Source organism: Leuciscus leuciscus (assembly GCF_965113295.1).
Source record: "Leuciscus leuciscus genome assembly, chromosome: 22".
NCBI lineage: Eukaryota > Metazoa > Chordata > Actinopteri > Cypriniformes > Leuciscidae > Leuciscus > Leuciscus leuciscus.
The window spans coordinates 1087708-1103940 of record NC_138746.1 but is presented as its reverse complement, the minus strand read 5'-3'; the positions used below and the strand labels follow the sequence as shown (position 1 = coordinate 1103940).

Here is a 16233-nt window from a genome sequence, read left to right as displayed (position 1 = left end):
TATTTCCACACTAATCCTTAAAAAGAGCAAGAAGAGGAAATTTTGAGAGCAAAATGGGAAACATTATCAAGACAATCCCCGCTCACCCTATATTCTGCTGGCAGGCCAGTAGATGGTGATGTCATTTGTAAAGAAACACTACGTGCCTATAGACTCAACACGTAACACGCATGATGTCACCGTTTTCACAAATTCATGTTTTAGTAGTTTACGAGACGATAACGTTATCGTTTTGAAAACTTGGGGCTCTATCATACATACGGCGCAGTGTAGCGACGGCGCGACACAAGTGTCTTTTGCTAGTTTCAGCCCGACGCAGTTTTCATTTTCACTTCTTTGATTTGATTTGATTTTTAACTTCTTTCATTTTCACATGGCTTTTAAAGAAAATGGGAAATTACACTCTGATTGTTTAATTGCATGTTACACCAAAACACACCCACTACTCATTAAGAGTATAGAGACGACACTTTTAGACCAGCGCCGGGAGCGCCGACCATTTTTCCCGTCGATAAACTAGCAAAAGTGGATTAACACTTGATTTAAAACCTGTTTTTAAAAGATGGCGTTCTCAGGCCCCCAAAATGCTGTTGTCAAGTAAATGAACGGCCAAAACACATAAAAGTTTTCCGTTTTTAGATAAAGGTACTGTCACAAGACTTTCTAAACCAAAGGCTGGTTCACATTGAGGCTCATGTTTGCAGCATCCATCACACTGACCCGTGAGCGTCTGGAGTCTGACTCAGGAACACCAGGGTCGACCCGTCACTGAAACACAATCCATTACATCCATTATGATGCTGACACCAGTAAGAGTTCACAGCGTCTGACTGGGGAATGTTAATAATACAGCGAAGAACAGACGAAACTTCCACACGGCTCTCAGTGTCCTTGTGCTGACAGAGATGAGACTCCAGAAGAAGGACTTTACACACTCACTCACACACACACACACACACACACACACACACACTCACACACACACACTCACACACACACACACACACACACACACACACACACACACACACACACACACACACACACTCACTCACTCACACACACACACACACACACACACACACACTCACACACACACACACACACACACACACACTCACACACACACACACACACACACTCACACACTCACACACATACACTCACACATACACACACACACACAAACTCATACACTCACACATACATACACACACACACACACACACACACACATACACATACACACTCACTCACACACACACATACACACACACACACACACACACAAACACACACACACACACACACACACACACACAGCGTCGACACCTGCAGCTTTATTAGATAGCACCACGTGTGCATGCAATATGAATTCATAATCATCTTCATCATATCTCTCACTGATGTCTCTATGATTAGTTCAGCTGTGATGAATGAGTTGATTCAAACTCTCCAGCATGAGTTTTGAAAATGTATTTTCACTGGGTCCAAAGTGATATTGATTGAAGAAGCTCAGGTGCTATTTCAGGAATTGCAATATTATAAAATTGTATGACCCTGCAAAATGTATGTTCTTCCTCAGTATCTCTGTCTTGTTTTCAAGTACAAATATCTAAACATTCTAAAATCAGGATACATTTACTGGAGAAGAAGCAAAATGACTGAAGTGAGTTTTTGCTTAAAACAAGAACCGGACGTTTATTCAAAGGGAAAACGAGATTATTTTTATGACCCCATTGGCAGATATTTGATCTTGTTTTAAGAAAAAACTTTTATTTTTATACATTTTTCAGAAAACAAGACTTAATATCTTCAGTAATTTTGCTTCTCCAGTATCTTGATTTAAGAATATTTAGATATTTGTGCTAGAAAACAAGAAAAAGAGACTGAGGAAGAACATCGTTTGCAGTGTGTTCGTGTTACGCAGAAGAAAATCAGTCATATGGTTTGAAATAACAATGATGAACTATATTCCTTTAAAATATAGTTTTACAACAAAATGATCAGGATAACTCTCAGACTTCTGCTGAAGTTTTCTGACACTAAACTGTGATTTTGTGAGGCTTGAAATTGAGCTTAGAATGCTGCGATCAGCAGAAAGAGAAGCAGGAGGCCTGAGGGAAGGTCAGTTTCTCCTATAGGATTCATCTCAACGCTTTACTGTACAAACTGCATATAATATGTGAATTTAAGTGCTTTGAAGGCAAAGATGTGACTCGAAAGAGTCCTTGAAAGAGTCCTGGCCTTTCCTCTGTCAGGTTGATCAAAGATCTGCTCACTAAAGCTGAAGAAACACTTCATCTTTGTCTGAAAACTGTAACGTACAGCATTACTTATTCACTACGGGGTGCGCAGGATTTGATTCCATTAAGATGGAGTATAAGATTTATTTACATTGTACTGTATACATGTGGGATTACTGAAGCTCAGGGGTCTGAAGAGAATATGAACAGTAAATCTTTTGAATCCGAGTGAAAGTCCCAGTTCCACGCTCTCTGAGGAAAACAGTCTGTTAAATCATGAGTTCACAACGTACAATTATTACAACATATACGGTGGAGTCCACAAGTCTGAACAGTGAAAACTGAAAGCTTCTATTTTATCATATTCAAAACATCTGAGCAGTGCATTTTTTTTATTATTAAATTAAAAGAAATTCTATTTTATTACTAAATACAAAAAAAAATCTGAGCAGTGAAAACTGCTTGATTTTTTAAATAAATTAAAAACTGTATTCTATTTACATTACATTCAAAAAGTCTAGCCAATGAAAATTGCTTGTATTTTATCATTAAACACTAAAAGTCTGAGCAGTGAAAATTACTTCTATTTTATTCATTAAACAAAAAGTCTGAGCAGTTGAAATTTGTATTTTATTTATTAAACAAAAGTCTGAGCAGTGAAAATTGTTTGTATTTAATCATTAAATTCAAAAAGTCTGAGCAGTGAAAATTACTTGTATTTTTTCATTAAACACTAGAAGTCTGAGCAGTGAAAATTACTTGTATTTTATCATTAAACACTAAAAGTCTGAGCAGTGAAAATTACTTGTATTTTATCATTAAACAAAATCTGAGCGGTGAAAATTGCTTGTATTTTATTTATTAAACACTAAAAGTCTGAGCAGTGAAAATTACTTGTATTTTATCATTAAACACTAAAAGTCTGAGCAGTGAAAATTACTTGTATTTTATCATTAAACACTAAAAGTCTGAGCAGTGAAAATTACTTGTATTTTATCATTAAACAAAATCTGAGCGGTGAAAATTGCTTGTATTTTATTTATTAAACACTAAAAGTCTGAGCAGGTGAAAATTACTTACAATTTTTACTTGCATTTGGCGCTTGATGAGTGTTAATTTTAGGCCCTGCTTGAAAGTATTATGCGATCATTTAAGACATTTCTCCTTTTTAGCATAAAGGGTTCTTTAAAATTGAGTCAAGAACCACAATGTTCTATTTAGAACTCCATTGAACCTTTTTTTAAGAGTGTATTTTCTCAATAAATAAAAAAATTTAAATTTATCAGCATAACCATTTGAAAAGTTGATTTGAAACATGAATTTCCATTTCAACTGATGTGAGAATAACTTTGTTTGTATTTTGATATGCTTTAATAATAGCAGCAATGAGCCTTATGAACAAAACCATTATTTGAGATCTGACCATGCGCACAGTCACTTATTTACTAACATCTGATGGAAACAGAGCAATGCATTTTAAATCCCACAAATAAACTTTAAAAAGAAATAACTGTATGTGATTCAGTGTGCACTAATATTGAACAGAACTGAATCAACATTGAACTGACTTGATCTGAATAATAATAACGGCACGTCAACAACACGCAATGCATTTTCATCCGTGCCAGACAGACCGGTGATTAATCAATAGCTCCTGTTTGGACACTGTTTTCAGTGTATTTTTCTGAGAATGTCATATCTGTTTACTCTCTATCCGCTGGATGAGACGTGGGATTCACCGTGCCTAAACAGAAACCAATAACAGGGCCGTAGCCTCCATGACAAGCCTCTCCAGGGGGATATCAGTGTAAAATTTCCGGTGGCTGATGCCTGGAGATCTCTTTATATCTTAGTGGACTGGCTTTACAGAGTCTATGTGTGTCAGAGGCTTTTCCCGATGAGCCAAACGTTCATTGCTGAGATGAGCCAGGCATCAGAGAATAATGTTATTGCATCTGCTGGCGAATCCTCAAGCGGTTCAGAAACACAGAACTGTAATTTACTCTCAACAGAAGAGCTGGCATCTTCAAAAAAACGCTCCCCGCGCTGCTGTTGTTCAGGCCATAAAAATAAAGTGCTTGACATCACAGAACACGTCAGCTCGGGGGACAGGATACAATTATCAGTCAAATGATTGTTGGAAAATTGCTTGTATTTAATCATTAAACAAAAAGTCTGAGCAGTGAAATTTGCTTGTATTTTATCATTATATTCAAAACATCTGAGCAGTGAAAATTGCTTTTATTTTCTAACATTATTTTCAAAACATTATATTCAATTTTATTATTAAATTCAAAGATTTCTTCTTTCATTACTAAATACAAAAAGTCTGAGCAGTGAAAATTACTTGTATTTTATCATTAAAAAAAGGCTGAGCAGCAAAAATTACTTGTATTTTATCATTAAATTCAAAGTCTGAGCAGTGAAAATTACTTGTATTTTATCATTAAACACTTAAAGACCGAACAGCAAACATTACTTGTATTTTATCATTAAACACTTAAAGACCGAACAGCAAACATTACTTGTATTTTATAATTAAATTTAAAAAATCTGAGCAGCAACAATAACTTGAATTTTATCATTAAATTTAAAAAGTCTGAGCAGCAAAAATTACTTGTATTTTATCATTAAACACTTAAAGACCGAACAGCAAAAATTAATTGTATTTTATAATTAAATTCAAAGTCTGAGCAGCAAAAATTACTTGAATTTTATCATTAAATTCAAAAAGTCTGTGCAGTGAAAATTACTTGAATTTTATCATTAAATTCAAAAAGTCTGAGCAGTGAAAATTACTTGAATTTTATCATTAAATTCAAAAAGTTTGCGCAGTGAAAATTACTTGTATTTTATCATTAAATTCAAAAAGTTTGCGCAGTGAAAATTACTTGTATTTTATCATTAAATTCAAAAAGTCTGTGCAGTGAAAATTATTTGAATTTTATCATTAAATTCAAAAAGTCTGAGCAGCAAAAATTACTTGAATTTTATCATTAAATTCAAAAAGTCAGTGCAGTGAAAATTACTTGAATTTTATCATTAAATTCAAAGTCTGAGCAGTGAAAATTACTTGTATTTTATTATTAAATTCAAAAAGTCTGAGCAGCAAAAATTACTTGTATTTTATCATTAAATTCAAAAAGTCTGAGCAGTGAAAATTACTTGTATTTTATCATTAAATTCAAAAAGTGTGAGCAATGAAAATTACTTGTATTTTATTATTAAATTCAAAAAGTCTGAGCAGCAAAAATTACTTGTATTTTATCATTAAAAAAGCAATAAAAATAAAGGGCTCTGACATCACAGAACACGTGATCGTGAGTCACTGGATAAGGATTTTGAAAAATATATTTTACTCACAATTTCGACCCAAATTTTAGAGCTTGGCTTAGCAGTGAAAATTGCTTTTATTTAATCATTAAATTAATGCTGTACTCTAAAACTGTGAGAAAATTCCAAAGTTGAGCTTGATATCTCAAAAAATGAGTTTTCAGTTAGATGTTGTTCGGCTGCAGTACCAAACGCTTCCACTAGAGGACATTCGTCTCCATTCATTTCTAATGCGTCATTTCTGACCGCGAGATACACAAGTGTGACTATTACTTACAGGACCATTTAACCTGAATAATATCCATGATTTGTGTGTGTGTGTGTGTGTGTGTGTGTGTGTGTGTGTGTGTGTGTGTGTGTGTGTGTGTGTGTGTGTGTGTGTGTGTGTGTGTGTGTTCTCATAACAGGTGCCAAAACCTATTCTGAGTTTCATACCATTCCGATGAAGAAATCAAACAGCAGCAGAGGCTTCAGTTTAATTCAATGAGTTACTTGTCGTTTCTATTTAATTATTTGTGTAATATATTGAAAAATGTATATTCATTATATAGAATGACATTTTAAGACTTTATTAATTTTCCAGCTGAGTTTTGAGTTTTTGAGTTTTCCAGCTGTTCGTCAGTTACTAAAGAATTAAAAAATATATTTTTTTACTCATAACTTCTATCCAAATTTATGAGCGTAGCTTAACTACTGTAAAAATAAAAAATATAAAAAAAAAATCTAAGTTGTAAATAGATTAATTATGTGAATTAAAATAAGAAATAATTAGATTTTTGCTTATTATTATGAAACTTTGATTTATATACTGTAGCCTTACAGAAAAGTACTGTGGTGATACCATGGCACTTTGATATACACTACAGAACCAAATGATTACTATATTCAAACACAATGATTATGCATATGGTACTCAAAGCAAGGTACTTACCTTACCATGGTGTCCATGATAAAAGTTATATAATGTTTGCTGAAGACTTGCTCTTTGGAAAGTCCTACAATGTGAGCAGATACAGATTTAGACACTCAGTAGAGTTCTTTAAGTCTTGTGCACACTTATGATTTTGGTCATGAATCAATAACCGTTTAGTGTAGTTACAGTCTCTACCAGCAGAGGCTGCTCACGTGTTGCGTTAGTTTGTGTTGGTCACGTGTTAGTTCAAAAAGTTGATATCAGATTATCTATATGATGTGGAGAGCAGCTAATTTCTGCCATATAAGAAAAAGAATAAAGTTGAAATTCTGACATTAAAAAGTCGAAATTCTAACTTTTGTCAATATTATGACATACTAAAAAATAATTAGGAGATAAATGTCGAAATTATGACATACTAAGCCATAATTTGACATTAAAGTGACAATCATGACAATCTAAGTCATAATTAAGAGATAAATGTAGAAATTATGACATACTAATTATGATTAAAAAGTCAAATTATTAGAAATGATGCGTTATATGTCGAAATTAGGACATAAACGTGATAATCATGGCATACTTAGTCATAATTATAAATAAATGTCAAAATTATGACATACTAATTATGATTAAAAAGTCAAATAATTAGATTAAAATCGAAATTATGACTTTCTATGTTGAAATTATGACAAATGTAAATAATGATGACATTTTTTATTATTTTTATTAAGATAAATGTCGAAATTATACTATGCCATAATTGTGATGGAGAAAATTATTCGATAAAAAGTCGAAATTGTCATAATTACGAGTTTTGGAGTCATAATTTCAACTTTTTATGTCAATTTCGCCTTTGTATGTCATACTTATGACTTATACCATAATTTTGAAGTATTTACCTCACAATTAATGATTTACAACAGCGGCGTGTTTTTTTTTTTTCTATAGGAAAATTGGCTCTTTCGACTTAATAGGCCTGTGTCATAATTATGACTTCTTATACCATAATTTCGAGTTTGTATCTCACAATTGTGATTTACAACAGCATGGCTGTTTCTAATGTGGCAGACACGTGCTTAGACAAATATCTGATTATTAGGCTATTCTTTATTTGTAAAGCACATTTCAATAAAACCAGGGTTGCCCAAAGTGCTGTACATCAATAATAATACAAAATAATACTAATAAAACAAACATACAACAAGGAAACGACATAAAACAAGCACACACCTAAGAATTAATAACCCGGGTAATTGATGTTGTTGATCTCGACGTGTTTCCCATGATCGAGTGTGTGTGTGCGGATCCTCGTGTATCAGTGAAGCTGTCCGAGTGTGTGTGAGGTGGTTTAGTGAACCAGCTGTTTCTCCTGGTGTGTGTCGCCATCTACTGGAGGAAGACCTACAGCACACACACACATTCCTCCTCCCTCTGAGACAAACACGCTTCATTACTCACAAGAATGATAGAGTTCAGTATTAAAGTAATCTTATTCATCAGACAGTACCTGTGTCTGTGTCTGTGTGTGTGTGTGTGTGTGTGTGTGTGTGTGTGTGTGTGTGTGTGTGTGTGTGTGTGTGTGTGTGTGTGTGTGTGTGTGTGTGTGTGTGTGTGTGTGTGTGTGTGTGTGTGTGTGTGTTGCAGTTCAGCTCGCGGCCACAGGGCGGCAGCACCGCCTCACTAAAGCGTATCTGTATAATTCAGCTAAAAATGATCATTCTGTCATCCTTCAGGCAGTGGTACAACATTTAATACATGATAATAATAACAACAACAACAATAATAATAATAATAATAATAATAATAAAAATCAGGATGCATAGATATTTTTGAATTGCCATAATAATGAAGAATTTTTTTTTTCAGCCAATTTAGTGTAGTTACAGTCTCTACCAGCAGAGGCTGATCACGTGTTGTGTTAGTTTGTGTTGGTCACGTGTCAGTTTAAAAAGTTGAGATGTGAATGGAAGCTCATTCCCGCCATAAGAAAAAAAAAACGAGATTATGACATAAAAAGGTCACAATTCTGACATTAAAATGTTTGAATCACATAATTTTAAATCGAAATTATGACATAAAAGTGATCATTATGACATACTAATTCATAATTATGACATAAAAGTGATCATTATGACATACTAATTCATAATTATGACATAAAAGTGATCATTATGACATACTAATTCATAATTATGAGATAAATGTCAACATTATGATATACTGAGTCATAATTATGATTAAAAGTCCAGTTAATTGGATTAAAACTCGAAATTACGACATTAAAGTGATATGACATACAAATATTTTATATAAATATTTTATAACATACAAGTTAATAATTATGAGATAAATGTCTAAATTATGACACAGGATACTCGATTATAATTAAAAAGTCAAAATATTGGATAAAAAGTCTAAATTTACTCTTTTACTTTTCCTCGTCTTTCCCAACCTCTGTTTCTTCTGTGTAATAATTCTCTCAGTGTTTTTATCCATACAGTAAAATGGCATATAGTGAAAATAAGTTTGCATTGCCAAAACACTAATATAGGAGAAGTGATTGAGACAAGCCCTGATAACAGCTTCATCAAACATGCCCTGATGACAAAAACAACCGCAGAATATGTGCTTTATGACATTTATGATTATGACACAACTACATATTTAGTTAAAGGGATCCTCCACTTTAAAATCATTAAAGTCACTTCATCATATACTCACCCTCATGTTGTTTCAAACCTGTATGAATTTCTTTCTTCTGCTGAACAGAAAGGAAGATATCTAGAAGAATGTCAGTAACCAGACAGTTTCTCGTACCATTGACTTCCATAGTAGGAAAAAATCTAAATATATATTATGGAAGTCAATGGTACCAGAAACTGTCTGGTTACTGACATTCTTCTAGATATCTTCCTTTCTGTTCAGCAGAAGAAAGAAATTCATACAGGTTTGAAACAACATGATGGTGAGTATATGATGACAGAATTTTCATTTTAAAGTGGAGTATCCCTTTATTATGCGGAGTCAGCGTTGGCGTGCAGTTCTCGCTCTGGCCGGCGGGTGTCGCTGTTTATCTGGAAATCAACGCAGAGTCTCGCGCAAATCAACCTTTTTTTTTCTTCTTTTAAAAAAAATAAATTAAAGTTAATTTATTTGAAAACAGGGTTTTTTAGGACTACTATAATATCTTCTGCCAAAGACCTGAAAAAAAAAAAAACTCACATACTGCCCCAAAAATACATAATTATATTTAGTTCATTTGTCAGTGTACAGCCTATAGTAGGCCGACGGGAAAGGCAAACAAGTCAAATGTGGCAAATACAAGAGAAACTATTATTATTATAATTATTACTATTATTACTGCCTTTGATCTTAACGTATTTAGATCAAATCAGTTGTTTAAATAGGCTACACTCAGGATTTCGTTTAGATGAGGGTTTATACCGATGTTATAGTTTATAAAGTAAAGATATTTGTAGCACAGAACTGATTAAATTATGTTTTACACGTTAAACAAATGACAAACAAAATACTGGATACTTTTCACAAACTATTAAAATGCAGTAATGTGTCAACAAAAACTTTACATGATCTAAATATAATGTAAATACAATCAATCTTTTGCTTTTAAAATAAAGGGAAATATCAAGAGTAATAATAATAATAATAATAATAATAATTCACTCGGAAATGTAAATGTTTTCCCCTTTTTTCTTTACAGTGATTTTATTACAGTCCAACTGAATTACAACGACTTTATGAAATTACAGATTAACTCAGTAAAATAAAATTACACAACTGACAAGAAGCTGTTGATCCTGAGGATTACATGACGTTTAGGAATATTATGATGAAACAATAAATCAATAAATGAGCTTTTAAATGCAAATGATATAGATAAAACAAACACAAATACACAAGCCACAATAAACCCTTTTGTTGGATAACGTCTATAAATAAATAAACAGAAATAATCGGAGAGTCCTTTTATTATTATAATGGAAAGTCATATTTCAAAAGGCGCGTTTGATTTGATGAAGGTCTAAATAATGTTGAACCCTTTTAAAATCCAGCATGGTCATATTTCACTGACAGATCCATAAAACATCTCCAGATGATCTCTGTCTCTGCAGTTCACGGAGATTACGAGGAAAACACAACACGGAACATTACAGATGGGAAAGACAGCAACAATAATAATAACAAAGCAAATTTACAAGCGACTCAATATTAATGCACTGCATATTTAGATTAATGATGATATATGACAAGGAGAAATCTTTAGATGAGATATTATCAGCATCAGTGAGTTTAATATCTGAGGACTGAATTAAATAAGACTGTGGGAATTAAACCGTCGCTGAATAGATGCATTTAATTTTTTCATTTCTGACTTCTTTAAAAAAAAAAAAAAATTTTGAATTATATATTTTGAGGATTCTTTTTTTTAGCAACAAATCATGAAGTTACAAGGTCTCGTCATTTGTAAAACTGTAACAGATTCTTGAACATTTTATACGCTAAAAATGGCGAGCTACATTTCCAATAGGCTAATAATAAAATGTTTCGTTATTAAGCAATAATAGGCCTAATATGCAAGAGAGACGCAGGCGTATTAGTATTTCATATGTGTAAAATATATATATATAGTTTATAAAGTATAAGTTATATACTTATACAAGGAGCGCACGTTTTAATAACCAATTAAATAGTTTTCGCATTTTATCTTATAAACTAAAAATGAGATCGCGTTAAAAAAACGGTTAAGTTTGTTCAAAACGAAACGTTTAAATAATCAAATGACCGGCTTTTAATATAATTAGCGACACCTTTGTATGAGGTTAATGTACTTACTCTGCCAGCGTCATAAAGCAAACGCGTCTATTGTGTCAAATGTTGAAACAATGATTTCTACAGTGCGACGCGTCATTAAAGGCGCTACAATACGAGCTTGATGGAGTGCGGCTTTGTCCAGGTTACGCGCATGCAAATTCGCCGCCGCGCTTCCTCCAATCAGAGAATGGCGTCACTTAGCGTCATCCAATAGGAGACAGGCGCTTGCCGGTTATCAGCTCGTCATCACTGATAGAGTCCATTGACCGGCGATCGGCGCCTCAGATGCGGGGTTTGAAGCACTCAAAGCGGGCGTGAGATCTGTCGACGGCCGCCGTCTGGATTCTGCTTCGGAAACTCCCTCACTCGCCTGAGATAGGACACTTCTGTATGGGGAAACATCCGCAGAACTTGTGAAACTCGCAGTATTCGTTCCCTTGGATGAGTTGTTGTTGCACTAAACTTTGTTGTACTTTGTATGTGTTGTTGTTGTTTGGCGGTTGATCGTGTGGTTCACACGCACCGATGTTAGCGGTCGGGCAGATGGATAGTAACCGGCAGAGTGCGTTCGTTCTGGGCAGCACTCCACTGGCTGCGCTGCACAACATGACCGAGATGAAGACCTCTTTATTCCCGTACACCCTGCAGAACCCCGCGGGCTTCAAGGCTCATTCTTTCGCCAACCTGAACTCTCAGATCCCGCTCGGAACACCGCATGGAATAAGCGATATCTTGGGGAGACCCATCACCACGGCCGGACAGCTTCTCTCGGGCTTTCCCCGGATCAACGGCTTGGCCACGACAGCTGGGATGTACTTCAACCCGGCGGCCGTGTCTCGGTATCCCAAACCCCTGACGGAGCTGCCCGGCAGGGCGCCCATATTCTGGCCGGGAATGATGCAAGGGTCGCCCTGGAGAGACCCGCGAGTGAACTGTCCGGGTGAGTTTTCCTGGCCTAAATGACAATCTAAACAGCCTTACTTTAAACAATTAAAGGTTTTCCACTGTAACCGTTTTGGGATCCACAAATATCCAAATAATAATAATAATAATATAGGCTAATGTATTTTATATATATACAAAATAATAAGAAGAATCCTTTCAGTGATTAGTTTTTCTAATATTTTTTCTAACATTTTAACAATCTAAAGAACATATTTCCTATTTAGAATTTTTATGCGGCTAATGGAAAGATTACATTAAAGGTTCTTCATGGAACCATCAGTGCCAATAGGCTGAAGAACCTTATTTTTAAGAGTCGGATCAGATTGTTGGAATATTATTTTGCAGTGTGTCTAAAAGTTGTGTGTCTCTCGTGACATGACAACCATATTTCCCCCATAATGTTGAGTTAAATGTCTATATTTGTCTGACCGTGTCCCGTTTTCTTCAGCCCAGGCGAATATGATGCTGGACAAGGACGGAAAGAAGAAACATTCCAGACCAACTTTCTCAGGACAGCAGATTTTCGCGCTGGAGAAAACCTTCGAACAGACCAAATACCTGGCCGGTCCAGAGAGAGCTCGACTCGCATATTCCCTGGGAATGACCGAGAGTCAAGTCAAGGTAGATTTTATTAACTTTAACATACTATTAAACATTTTACTCCGTGTAAACGGCAGCACGAGACAGTGATGAGATTAGTATAGGCTATCTGTGGAAGTGTCAGTTGGGCTGTGTGCGATTCCGTTAAAACCGTTGGGTTCAAATTTTAATTTAAACATTTAAACCAACGGTTTAAACGGTCCATTTCGTGCAGATTTGACCCAAACACGTGTTGAAACAAACCAGAATGTTTTAGTGTATGAATTTACAAACAAGCAAAACTCAACATTTATCATTTTGAAATGAACATTTTTGGGATTATTGCGGTCGAACATTATTTCACACCGTTAGGCAAAATATTACACACTCTCTGGTCAACTTGAAATTCATTTTGTAGACTATAGTTACATTTAGATTAATTAATTATTATTTTTTTGTTTAAAGCTTGGTTTAATTCATTTAATTGTCGCATTTACTCCAGAGAAGGCCAGTGTACTGAAGTGTCTCTCTCTCTCTCAGGTTTGGTTTCAGAACAGAAGAACCAAATGGCGGAAGAGGCACGCGGCTGAAATGGCCACGGCGAAGAAGAAACACGACTCAGAGACGGAGAAGATGAAGGAGAGCTCGGACAACGAGGAGGATGATGAATATAACAAACCTCTGGACCCGAACTCCGACGACGAGAAAATCACAAGACTGTTGAAAAAGCACAAGACGAGTAACCTGTCGCTCCTCAGCCCGTGCAGTAACAGCTCGGACACTTTGTGATGAAACTGAGAAAAGACTCTTCATTATCATCATCATCATCATCATCATCTGCCTCAGATTCTTCCGGGGGAAATGAGGCAGAGTTAAGCAGGGTATAAACACACTGTTCACGCGGCTTTTGCTTTGCTTTGAATGCGGTTGTACAGTTAAAAGTGGACGTGAGATGTATATATATTTTTTACTGAGTAAATTATGTTATGAAAGCATCACGAAGACGTGCCAACTTTCCCCTCATCATCATCATTTAAGATCATCTTTGTCTTCGATCGCAGAAGAATAACGACGCCTCTTTCGCCTAAAAGTTTCACTTTTTTATTATTTTGGAAACAGGTACACAAAGTGTATAAAAAGTGCCAGTGCTGTAAATGATGTGAATAGAATTTGTTTTAACAATGTCCTTTTTTGGCCGCTTATACTTTCAATGGAAGGAGTTTATGTTTTACCTCACAACACGAAAAATTACTCAAAGATGGACATAAATATCGAGGAAGAGAATATTATTGCTTCCGTGATGAAGGAAGAAAAAAACTTTGTATTATCAATAAATTATTTAACAAGCCAATATTTTACATTTGTCCTGGTTCTTTATAATTTCATGCATTTGTTTAAACCATTTTATTGTGTTATTGTAGCGCATATTTTTGAGCAAACAAATGCATATTATATATCCGTGCATTAATATGCTATTATTAATAGCATAGTAATGATAATAAAATTCCTACATGATTGTTGCTAATAAGATCATAAACATTCATTCGGCTTTTTCCTTGTAATAAGAGGAATAATTCGTCTCTTTTCATGGTTAGATACAGACATTAAGAGTTTTTATTTTTAAGAGCCCAAACTGCAGGACTGAAGGCCTTAAATAATGCATTCACAGATTTTCTGATATATGTATTTCTTAGTCTAAACGAGCCTTTTTGCACGCGAATAATTTAACAGATTTTCAGGAAGGCAAACTGTGTTATTCGCGGATTTGAGTAATGCAAATGTCTCGTGACTCCATCAACCCTTAAAAACACATTAAACAATTTTGTTTGTGATATATACATTTCTTTTTAAAAGTTATGCCTATAAGTAATGACAGTAGGCCTACACTACATTACTTCGCAGTTCGCACACGATTTCGATATTGATCGTAACGAAAAACGCGCGTAGCGATCTCGCGAACATCTATAACTAACTTGTAATCTTAACTTTTGTGGTTACAAAAATATTCGTAAACATTGTTAAAACGTGTTGATATATATATATATATATATATATATATATATATATATATATATATATATATACTTACATATTTCCGAACCTTTTGTTTGTGGGATTTTAATGCGTCATGTGATTTACGTAATTTCATCCCGAGACATCTTAAAACATCCCGCCAAAACAAATTATTAGGCTATATCATGTGTTCAATAATATATGAATTTTTATAAACAGTTTGATGAACACATATCATATTGTATAATGTAATATTGTTAATCAAAATTTTAACAATATTACACCCCCCCCCCGCAAAAAAAAACAAAAAAACAATATAATATACATATGTGCATGCACGATCTAAATGTCAAAGGCTTGTTCAGTGAATCTCGAGGGCTTTCTGATGTGCTTGACTAATGACAAAGAGGAATTGATTCATTCATTCATTCATTGAGTTCTAATGGTTTTATTGCTTTTGGAGGGTCTTGCCATCCACAAGGTCTAATCGCTATCCGCTTAAAGAAAACAGTGGATCCTATCTCCTGCCCTGCTGGGGGAAACAGTTAACAAGCAGTTTTTCTAAGCAAATCACTGTCAAAGCGACACAAAATCATTCCCACTGATTCAGAAATGAAGGATCAATCTAATCTGTCAACTCTGTAGTGTAGAATTAAACCAGGAGGAGCAAACGGCACTGATGCTGAGAACACACACACACACACACACACACACGAGGAGTCAGCCAGAAACACTCACACTTTACCGTACAGTGTTCACGTAACAGTGTGACTGAAGTCAAATACTGATACACAGACTTCATGTGTGATTATGTTTGTAAAAACACATGGTGTGTAAAATAGACATTGTAAAGTAAAGTGTAAAGAAGTTCTCCGAGTGTTTTCTCCTCTTACAGCTGAACTGACTTATAACTTAAACTCTACATTTGACTGAGTTCAATTCAATAGTCGGCACCATGGCACAATAATATAGTAACAAAAAAATCATACAAAAAATCAAACAGAAGAGAGAGAGAGAAAAGGATACAGCGATTTTTAAGATACCCAGGCCTATTGAAATATCACATTCAGAACCATAACATTATTACACAGAAATAAGTTAGAATAAGAACAGTACTGTAATAACCGAGCAAGACTGCTATAGAAACTATTGTATATATTTGCATGGTTTATGGCACTGCTTAAAAAAAACAAAAAAACTTTAAATTGGCTATATATATATATATATATTTATATATATAAATCATATTGGCTGAAATGGCATATTCTGCTAATAATGATGTGGATTCCATCGTTTGTTTATAACTATTCAAACATCTGAAACTTTACACCCAAAAGCAGCTGTTTGTGTCAATATGTCAGCATATAA

The 16233-nt window shown here is 34.5% G+C and overlaps 2 protein-coding genes across 2 annotated transcripts in view; one reads left to right on the top strand and one right to left on the bottom strand.

The window, feature by feature from the left end:
• The first annotated feature begins 10198 nt into the window (after positions 1 to 10198).
• nkx6.2 (NK6 homeobox 2) lies at positions 10199 to 15141 on the top strand. The gene is made up of 3 exons (XM_082153490.1): positions 10199 to 12268; positions 12722 to 12894; positions 13393 to 15141. Exons 1-3 carry the CDS (start codon positions 11854 to 11856, stop codon positions 13639 to 13641), a joined length of 837 nt encoding a protein of 278 aa, XP_082009616.1. The 5' UTR covers positions 10199 to 11853; the 3' UTR covers positions 13642 to 15141.
• A 156-nt stretch (positions 15142 to 15297) lies between these two features.
• inpp5a (inositol polyphosphate-5-phosphatase A) overlaps positions 15298 to 16233 on the bottom strand; it is an 81238-nt gene continuing 80302 nt past the window's right edge. The window contains exon 6 of the mRNA XM_082154358.1: positions 15298 to 16233. This exon is cut by the window's right edge and continues 809 nt beyond it. The gene's annotated coding sequence lies outside the window, so the exon portion shown is untranslated.